The sequence below is a fragment of the Castor canadensis genome, chromosome 11, assembly GCF_047511655.1.
Source record: "Castor canadensis chromosome 11, mCasCan1.hap1v2, whole genome shotgun sequence".
Taxonomy (NCBI): Eukaryota; Metazoa; Chordata; class Mammalia; order Rodentia; family Castoridae; genus Castor; species Castor canadensis.
In genome coordinates, this window is record NC_133396.1 from 823,162 (window position 1) to 833,138 (window position 9,977).

Consider the following 9,977-nt stretch of genomic DNA (forward strand, 5'->3'; position numbering starts at 1 on the left):
CTGAGTACACAGGGTATCCTGACTGCCCTGATCTTGCAGGGACGTGAATCTACCAGGCATCCCAAAGAAGCAACCCAGTCACATTCTGTCCTAGGAAAGCCCCATCCTCCTCTTGTTTCCTTGACATAAGCAACTTATGCACTGCTTCTAATGAAAGTACACAAAATGTGCACTATCGATAAGTCACAGCTGTGTGCTGTGACACAGGGTAGTTCCTGAAATTCCTCCATCTTCCCAGAATGGGTTTCCTTCCCTACCCAGGACCGGCCTCCTCTGGCCCCTCCCTCTGGCTCTTTCAGTTTTCCTCTGGGCTGGGTGAGTGCAGAAAGCCAGAAGCAACAGAGGCACTAGAGGGTCAGATGCAGGAGACAGCAGGTAAGAGGCTGGGGTGTGAACGGAGGAGAGGACTGGAGGTGATCAGCGTAATCCCAGGGCCGAGGGCTCTGTGAGGTGGGAACGGCTGGGATGGGACCACTGGACACAGATCTCTCCAGGCCTATTACCAGGCTGGCTGCCTCTTGCCTCAGTCTTGCTCAGAGCAGCGGCAGGGAGGATTACCAGCCAGGTGCTTGGGTGGTAGGGGAGGAGGGGGATGGGGGCAGGGGGTTCTGGCTGTGTTCACCAAATCCATGTCTTCTGGTGCCTCAGGCTCAGCTTTGGGAGGTCAGAGACAGCGTCTTAGCTCTCTGGCTTTCACTGAGTGTGACAATTGGGACGGAGTCACGCCGTTCCTGGCTCTCTGACCTGGAGGGGTGGGTCATGGGATTCAGGCCTTGCGTTTGGAGCCCATAGCAAAATGCACTGGCTCCACCTGCACACAAACTTCTGCACACTCCCATCCCATATGGGCAGGTACTCTCATGCACGAACTCTCACGTACAGTCGTGTGGGTGTCTTCTCGCGGGCCTTTGTCGTACCCACACTGAATTCACCACATACCCATGACACAGCATATGAGCAAGCATCTAGAACTTTCCCTAACCCCAGACACCCAGCTGCCCCTTCCCATTTTTCCTGGGTTTTTATGGCTTACCTGCCCAGCACTCCCTCAATTCAATGATATCTCTCTCCACACCTTGGCAAAGAATCTGCGGTTTGAGAACCACTGTCTCTGCCGTGGGCAGAGAAACTCCAGCAGAGCGGCCAGGTCCAGGCCTGATTCCTCCGGGACAACATGGCAGGAATCTCAGGGAGTGAGGCCCTGAAGGTGTGGGCTCCCTGCAGGGTGGAAGCCCCCTGCCCCCAGCAAGGGGGAGGTTCTGAGGCAACTCCCCTCCTGTCCTGGACAAGGGGCTCTGGGTACTTCAGATACCATGTCTGTGCAGTTGACATTGGAGTGGACATTCCACTGGGTGATCAACAGGGACACAGTGAGCCAGGAATCATGGCGACCAGGACTGGGGCTAGACCCTGTAGGAGGCTAACTGCCCAGGAGTCTTCTGGCCTTGCTTCCCTAGGAGCTAGAAGTCCCCTGGTTTGGATAACACTCTCTCAAGGGACTGGAACTGACTTAATGGCCCCCGGGGGGAAGGACCAGTCACAGAGGGTAGCCAGTCAGTTGCTGCCTCTTGAACATATGCTCTCCCACACCTTCAACCAAGAGACTCTTGACATGCCTTCTGCCCTTTCACCTGCAGGTAAGGGTCTGGGGCTACACTTGAATTTGCTGGGGAACATTGGGCAGAGGCTGTGCTGAGATCACTGCAGTCAAAGAGCCTGTGGCCTGGGCAGGAGACACAGGTCCACTGATGACCAAGGAACAAAGGTGCCATCCCTGAGGCTAGGCATCCTCCAGAGACCACCGGAAGGGAGGCGTGACCACAAAGAAACCCAGGTATCAGCAAACCCAGGACCAAAGTCTTTATGATGCTCCCTGCACATCAGGACCTGACAGGGCCAGCAAGAACCTACAGGTTCCCACCGTGTCCCCCCACTGCCAACTTCCAGGCCTGAGGTAGCACCTGGGGGGAAAGGACCAGTGTGAAACTAGAGCAGAAGACCAGAATGGCAAAGGCCTGTTTGAGGCTTTGTCCAGTAGCATTCCAGGCGCTGATGGGAAGGACAACGGAGGCAGGACAAGGCTAGTATGCCCCCTCCACTCATAAAATGCAGTTCTATGCACAGTCCAGTTTCAGGTAGGACAGCCCCAGGCAGGGCCCAGCCTTCAGCAAGCACAGGTACCCTGAGAGTAGCAGGTACCTTGAGCCCCAGGTGGCCACTATCATGGCCAGCAAGGTTGCCCCAGACATTTTGTGTGTCCTGGCAGAATCTTCCAAATTAGGGAAAGTGTTCCAAAAACTGTCACAGGGAGAGGTTGATCAGATCTTATTTTTTTTTTTTTTTTTTTTTTTTTTGTCTTTTTTGTTTTGCTTTTTTTTTTCTATTTTTTCCTTTTTTTTTTTTTTCGGTGCTGGGGACCGAACTCAGGGCCTTACACTTGCCAGGCAAGCGCTCTTCCACTGAGCTAAATCCCCAACCCCTGATCAGATCTTATGTAAGGTGGAAAGCCCGGCCTCAGGTGAGTGGCCACACCTCTTTCTAGAACTTTCTATTTATGGAAGTGCTAAGAATATGTGTGAGCTGTTTATGTTCCTCCAGGTGATTGCCAGAAGCAAAGCAGGAAATGGGGGCTGCATTTCACAGGTGTAGGTGGCATACTAACCTCGTTCTGCCTCAATCTGCCCTCCCATCAGGGCCTGGAATACACCTGGAGGGAGCTCAGGCAGGTGATTGCCAGTCTGTACCAGAATGGGTAACACGGACTCTGTCACGTGATGAAGGACAGGTTCTGGCAGGACTGGGCAGCTCATCACCAAACTCCTGGTTCTCAGAAAAAAATGGCATAGAATTGTACTAATACATTCGTTGGAAAACAGATCTGAAGAAAGATAAAAAGCAAAGAGAGGAAGTGCCTGCCAGGTGTTAAATCAGAGGACAAAGATGCTCCCTGAGGCTTGGGGCACTGCCGTTGCCTGGATCGGAGGAGATGCCCCAGGCAGGGACAAAGGGACCCCAAGCACCAGGGGTCTTGCACAGTGGAAACAGGGAGCCCCACAGCCCCATATAGTGTTTCCTGGGTACAACCTGCTCTCCTCAGGGAAGGGCAGAGGTAGCCCCTGTCACCTGCTGCTTACAAAATAACTTCCAGGTGGATTTGGAAATTTGGTGATCCATGGATTCTCCAAGGACCAGGAAGCATTTTTTGAAAGGACACTTTTAAAAACAAACTTTAACATTTAAAAAAAAAAAAAAACACCTTGGTCAGGTGGCCTCTAACCATGGGTTTTCCTTCATCCAGGGAGTCTCCCAAGAACTGATGGCGAGGACAAGGGACCCTAAGACCTCCAGTACCACAAGCTGGCCATGCTGACCTTCTCCTCAGTGTCCTCTGGAACTGTTCTTGGAACTTTCTTTCTCCTGGTCACCGCTCTGAATGCTCAGAATGGAAGTAGGTCTCAGGATCCCAGACTCTCTGGCAGGGGGAGGGCCCCAGAGGAGAAGTCAGGGTGGGAATGACAGCCCAAGTCAGACCCAGAAGGCCCCCGGTCCAGGTAATAACCATGACCCCACAGTCCCAGGCCCTGAAGGTGAGAAGCAGAGCTGGCACCCCTGGATGGTAAAATGGTAGCCATGTACCCTTAAGGGGTCACTGTCAGAGCACTGGTGGGGACACCCAAGACCAGGTCAGGTTCCAAGGGAAAGAACACATTCGGGAATTGGAGGCCTGGGTCCTAGCAGGGAACCCAGGCTCCACAGGACTGAAGACCTGCCATGTCTGCTCTGGGCCTGAATCTGCCCTTTCCAGAAGCCTCAGCATCACATGACCCCTTAGAAGAACAGAGGCTCAGTCCAGCCAGACTCCAGCTCTGCAGTCAGCACGGGACCCAGGGAGTCTCCAACACAGTTCTCCAAACCAAGGACTCCCTGGGCCCAAGCAGAGAAGTCACAAAGTGGCTTGAAAGATATAAGTGCCTGATTACTTGACTGGCCACAGGGGACAGCAGGGATTTGGGGTCAGAACCCCACAGGATGTGTTACATGAGAGCGTCTACCCCAAGGATCTCTGTGCAGCCCACATTACAGAAATGCACAGGGGAGGGGACCAGAGGAAAGCCCCTGAGACAACTGGCTCACCCCCAGGAAACAGCGACAGATAGGGTGCAGGTACTCCCTTCCCTTTCACTGTCCTTCTGTCCTTCCCATGCTCCATGCATGTGTGGATTTCAGTGATTGTTGTATAACTAGTAGTCATGTCCCTTGGAGGCTCTGACACCTGGGAGAGCAGCATGCTCATGTCCCAAGGCCCTGCCCTGCTCTGTCCACATGTGTGACTGTACCCTCTACAGACTGGGACAACCCCACCTGCACCGAGGGCACTATTTTCGTGTCCAGGGGCAAGCACGCCATGATGGCCTGCAATATCTCCAACACCTTCACCCACATCACCATCCAGCTGAGTGCCCAGGGAAAGAAAAAGACCATCTTCAGCGAGGATGGCCCAGGGCACTTCTCTCGGGATGGGTGGCAGCTCCAGGTTCAAGGAGGCCAGGCACAGCTGGTGATCGAAGCCGCCCAGGACAGCCATGCAGGGCAGTATCTGTGGCGTCTTCACGGACTCCAGGCATGTAACAAGATCACCACCCTGAATGTTTCAGGTGAGGAGTGGGTTTGGGGAGGGGTGAGCAGGGGAGAAGGGAGTGGGAAAGAGGATGGAGATGGGAAGGGGACTCCTTGCACTTGGGCTCTGACTCCATCTGTTGCCATGCAAGAACATGGACCCCTCCAGGCCTGAATCCCACTGGCCACCCCTACCTTTTTCCTTCCCTGCAAAATCTCTCTAGTCCCCACACTCCTTCTCTATATCCACATCCTGGTTCAGTCCATCATAGACTCTTGAGCCAAGAGGCAGGGGCTTCAACTGACCCCTGATGCCTAGGCCTAGGGGTGCACCGGAGCTGCGCTCAACCTGACAGCTTCTCTTTGACAGAGTCCCAAGACCAGGAGGAGTTATCTGGTCCAAGACAGGCCGTGGTTTCCAAGGGTAGGTTTTCATTGCTGTCCCCAGAGGGGTCTTCAGCCCTGGGGCTGTCCCTGTCCAATGCCCCATCCATGTGGAATTCTTTACCCCTCACCTTCTACATCCTGCCCCAGCAAGTGTCACTAACCAGGGGGTTGTGGGGCAGCAGGTGGCGGGCATGGTGGGGGTGGAGTTGTAAACCAGTGAGTGATGTGCGAGACAGCCAATAGGAGGGGGGATCATGCCCCTCTGACCGTTCCCCCCATCTTCAGGACCAAAGCCACTGCCCTTGGGGTCGGAGGCCAGCTTCTGGTCCCTGGTGAGAGCTGTGGTCACTGGTGTCTTCTCCATTCTGGTGGTGGGTACCCTCAACTAGCACTGGTGCTGCCGTTCACAGAGGCTTGAGCAGGTATGAGGCCCAGTGCCTGGTGACACTACCCCAAGTCAGCTCCCATAGGAGCCTGGGAGGACAATGAGGAAAGCACTTATCCCAGAAATCAAGTTTCTCCCAGGCCCAAGATTGCATTTTTGGTGCTGGCTGTCAACACAAGGGGACATGGGCCACAACAATAGAAAGCCTCTTTTGTCCCCAGGACATGTGGTAGGGCAGAGAGCTGTGGTCTTCAGGCTCCTCTCAGAACTCTTGGGTATTTGCACGGGGACAGAAACTACGGTTTTTTTACTCAGGGGCCCCTGGCTGAGGATACCATGAAAGTGGGCTCAAAACCCAAGTCAGGGCTGGGGGGGGGCATCAGAGTGTGTGAGTTAAGTGTGGTGAGCCTGCCTTGAGTGCAAGCTCTGTGGCTGGTGGTGTGTCTGTGTCCAGGCCCCGCACCACACACTTGGGTCTAGGTACAGCCGTCATCCTTCTTGCTCCTGAGATGAAGAGGTTCTAGCCTAACAGCCAACAGGAGCTTCTTGGTGCACACTTAGAGTGTGGTTTCTAATTCCTGGAGGCTTAGAATGAGGCCACCAGCATGGGGTGGTCACAGTCCCAGCACTGGAACCCTCACAGCCCACCATTATCTTCTGGTTCCAGATACTAATGGAGCCATGACCACCTCCCTGGCAGAGGAAAGAAGGACCCTGTCGGTGTTTGTTGGACACAGAGGGCCCTGCACCATATGACCGAATGGAGTGGTGTGTACAGAGGCTGAGGACAGCGGCTCACTCTGGAAGAGCCCGAGAAGCTGGTCAGTGTCCTGTGCCTCTCTGGATCATTACACAAGGACAGGAAGCACTCAGCCCCCTGTGGTCTTCAGTTGCTCTCTCAGTTCCCTTACCTCTTCCCACAAATGACAAAATCTCAAGTTGCACAACCCTTGACCCTGACCTTGACTCTGTCCCAATCCTCTTACAAGGGGCGCCTGGGCTCCTTTCCTTGTGCTTAGACCCCTAGGCCCAGGGCTTCTCTTCTCTCTCTGAAGGTCTCCAGTGCCAGCCAAGAGGGACAACAGCCCAGCTTTGCCTTAGGTGGACCTTGCACACACATTTGTCTTTTGACAGAGAAGAGTAGCATGTTTGGGGACCCCAGCCAGGGTTCCAAGGGCCAGGATGGCGAGAAAAGAGGTCTGAGATAATGGGTCATACCCCTCTCTGACCACCAGGGGGAGAGTGGGTCCTCTGTATGGGGACAGGTGCCTGCTGGGGGACCAACTGTGAAGACTCCGCCCCACTCTACGCTCATCCATCCCAACCCGATGTTCCTCTTGGGCCCAGAGTGTTTACATTTGTCTTTTCTACTACAATGTAATTTCAGTGTTTTCTTCTACACATGCCTGAAAAAAGGAAGTTTTTCTAGACATGCCACTTTCAGTGCTTTAGAAAAACCTCCATTATGCTAATCTTTAAATCAATATAATAAAGGAGTTAACAATCAAAGAAATCGGCTGGGAATACGGTTGTTTTAAAGAAAACCATAAAACCCTACAAGAAGCTTTGGGGCCTCTGAAAGCACTCAAAGGTGTGGTCCTGAAGATGAAGTTGGTGGGAGGCCTCGCTCACCTGGGAGACCTCAAGGCAGAGGCCAGGGATGGTGTCTAGTGCCTGTGGCCAGGGTTCATAGACCCAGTTTCACATGGGCCTGCACCTCTCAGATCAAGATACGGTTCGAGTCAGGTGATGCTGGGTTTCAGCCACATCAGGCCAGACTAGTCCACCAGCTCCCCCAGAGTCCTGGTCACACTGGGCACAGCCCCTGTATCTCCCATAGTACTTGGGCCCTGAAATCAATCACATCCTGCCTGAGACCATCAAAATAATGTTGATGCAGAAAGGTCAGGTCAAAGGTCAGCTTTCATGTACATATGATGGTGGGAGGGGTCCAGGAGAGTCACCTTGCCCTCCACCTCCGGGAGTCCTAGGAGGGAGTCCTGAGTCTGGGGTCTTGGCTCTTTCTACTGTCCCCTGCTGCTTCTCTTCTCTTCTCTTCAAGGTTTTCTCAGATGGGGATTAGTGCTGGTCACTGCGATGCCCACCCCACCCTGACCTCCCCTCCCTGTCTTTAACCTCCCCAACTACAAGGGTTCTGTATCTACTGTTCGTTCCCCCTGCTGGGGCCCTGTGATCGGCCTGCCCAAGTCCTTGGCTTCCTGCCCCCTCTGCTTGACCTTCTTCAACAGACCCCGCCCCCCTGCCCTGTGTCCTACTTCCTGTCCATTTGGCCTCTGTGGAAGTCATTCCAAGGGTCAGAGTCCTTGTCCTCTGCTCTTGGTACAGGGATGGGCACAAGGCCCTCACAAGTGTCTTTAAGTGAGGAAATGCAAGAGATTTAAACTAGAGAGTAGAACTCTCTCATACCCCATGTGCTAGGCTTTGCCTGGCAAAGCCTTGTAGGAACCCTGAGAGACTTGTGACCAGAACCTTCTGCCAAATAGATATGTACTTCTTGGGTAGGCCTCCTAGTCCCCAGGACCCTCATCCCAGCAGACAAAAACCAGTACCCCACATCTCAGCCCTGTCCATACCACAGGACCCCAAATACTTGAGGATTGAGAGCATCCCCCAGTCTACAGGCATGCCTGTAATAACAGCTGTCAGGGGAGCAGAAATAGGCAGATTGCAGTCCAAGCCCATCCAGGCATAAATGCAAGACACTATTCAAAAAATCACTAAAGCAAAAAGGGCTGGGGGCATGGTTCAAGAGGTAGAGAGCACCTGCCTAACAAGCGTAAGGTCCTGGGTTCCAATGACAGTATGGCAAAAAAGTAAACAAAACCAAAAAAAACAAAACAAAACAAAACAAAGGCTGAGTTAGCATAGGCAATTTCCTGGGGTCCATCCCCATCACCAAGAAGAAAAGAATATAAGATAAATCAGCACTTCCAGAGTTTTCAGAACATTCTGCTGAATAAATTGAGTAAACCTGCAAAGCATGGCCAGCCCTACAAATTCCTAGGAATGAAAGACTCTGAGATGCCACCGTCTTCCAGGCAGAGGAAACTGTGATCCAGGAACAAGCAGAGGTGGACATCCTGGAGGAGAAAGGCAGAAAACTCTTGAGCCAGGTGTCCAGGGTTGGGGCAGGAACTGGAGGAGACACAGAGCTCTCGTGAGTGTGTTTGTGTGCGCAGGAAATGGCTAGAAAGCTGAGGAAAGGCTGGCACAAGTCACTTCTGGAACTGAAACTGGATGGGAATTATGTTATCATAAACATTTTGTTTTGTTCTGGTTAATCATTTTGAAAATACATAGCTGGTTTCATTTTCAATATGCAATGAGGTAGGGATTTTTATCAATCCCAAAGGGCGTCTCAGTGGGTGGGGATGAAACACCAGAGACTGAGGGCAGGGCCCCAGGTACAGAGGACTTACAGTGGGTGGCACTTCTGTTCCCATGTGGTGGTCAGTTGTGGGCCTCTCTCCAGCACCTGCTGGCACTGGGGCTGCCTGGGGGCTCTGTGAAGGGGGGGCCAAGGACTGGCCACTGTGCCTCCTGTGGGGAGCTGGGTTCCATGCTGACCTCGGCGCCATCCTCCTCAGCCTGGTAGGCTTTGAGTTTTGTCTGTCCACTAGGAGGAGTTCCTGCTTTGACCTGAAGACTTTGTCCTCTGCTGGCCAGCTCTGGACCAGCTGACCCTCAGGCCCCATGTGCCCCAGGAAGATGAGTCTTCTCACCTGAATCCTGTGAGTCTCTAGCTCTACCTGTGTGGCAGCTGGGACTAATGCTGGGTCAGTCTGGCTCCCTTCTCTGCCCTCCCCGAAATTCCAGGCTTCCCAGAATTGGGTTCTGCTTCCCACTCTAATCCGTGAATTTACAGAGTCTCCCACATCCCCACTGTCAATTCCCTGTTTCGTTTTTGACCCCCACGTGTCTGCAGCCCGTGGGGACCCTCCTTGGTGTGCCAGGTCATCTCTGGCCCCTAAACCCTGCCCTGTTGGTGTGTCATCTTAAGGTCGAGTGGCATGACCAGCCCCTGCCACCCAGCCTGGAACCCTGTCCTTCCGGACTCCTCAGATCACATCCACACCCCACACCTCTGGGTTTTCTCCCTAAGGTACAATCCAGAACCTTCCCCACCAGGCCTGGAGACCCTAGAGAAGAACCACTCAGTACTTGACCCGGTACGTACGGTCCCCATCCCCTGCTGGCCTTTGCAAGGTCACCTCACTATCCAGCCACTTTCTGGATGGAGACAAGCCCTTGAGCAGTCCCCCAGCCCATCTCCTGCCCCTCCTGCCAGGACCTCTTCCCAGGGGTCTCCTGGGGTGGTGCCCGTGGTCATCTGATCCCCCTCCACTGCCCTGGTGTGAGTTCACCGCACAGGAACTGGGCTGATGCAACATGGCCAACTGAGCCTAGAGGAAGCTGGGGCGTGGAGGGCTGAGCGCTTTGGCCACTGGTGGGAGCGAGTGGACAGAGGCCAGGCTCTGAGTCCCTGCCGCTGTGAGGTGGACGTGGAGCCGACCTGGGAGTCTGGTCCCAGCCTCCTTTCCCTCCAGTAGCTCTAGGGGACCACAGT

General features: G+C 53.8%; 1 protein-coding gene across 4 annotated transcripts; it reads left to right on the top strand.

The window, feature by feature from the left end:
- Positions 1–240: 240 nt before the first annotated feature.
- On the top strand, positions 241–6,891 carry LOC109702357 (secreted and transmembrane protein 1A-like). 4 transcript variants are annotated; one of them, XM_020187725.2, is made up of 7 exons: positions 241–375; positions 1,638–1,834; positions 3,299–3,448; positions 4,347–4,655; positions 4,988–5,041; positions 5,290–5,426; positions 6,057–6,891. In XM_020187725.2, exons 3-6 carry the CDS (start codon positions 3,364–3,366, stop codon positions 5,391–5,393), a joined length of 552 nt encoding a protein of 183 aa, XP_020043314.1. In that variant the 5' UTR covers positions 241–375; positions 1,638–1,834; positions 3,299–3,363; the 3' UTR covers positions 5,394–5,426; positions 6,057–6,891. The 4 variants fall into 4 exon arrangements, with proteins under 4 accessions (XP_020043314.1, XP_020043322.1, XP_073900934.1 ...); XM_020187733.2 differs by having other exon boundaries at positions 5,290–5,336; XM_074044833.1 differs by lacking the exon at positions 5,290–5,426.
- Positions 6,892–9,977: the final 3,086 nt, after the last annotated feature.

Coding starts and splice junctions, on each gene's coding strand:
- LOC109702357 (XM_020187725.2), top strand. CDS start 3,364: ATGCTGACCTTCTCCTCAGTGTCCTCTGGAACTGTTCTTGGAACTTTC. Junction 3,449..4,346: donor TCTGAATGCTCAGAATGGAA/GTAGGTCTCAGG, acceptor TACCCTCTACAG/ACTGGGACAACCCCACCTGC. Junction 5,042..5,289: donor ACAGGCCGTGGTTTCCAAGG/GTAGGTTTTCAT, acceptor CCCCATCTTCAG/GACCAAAGCCACTGCCCTTG.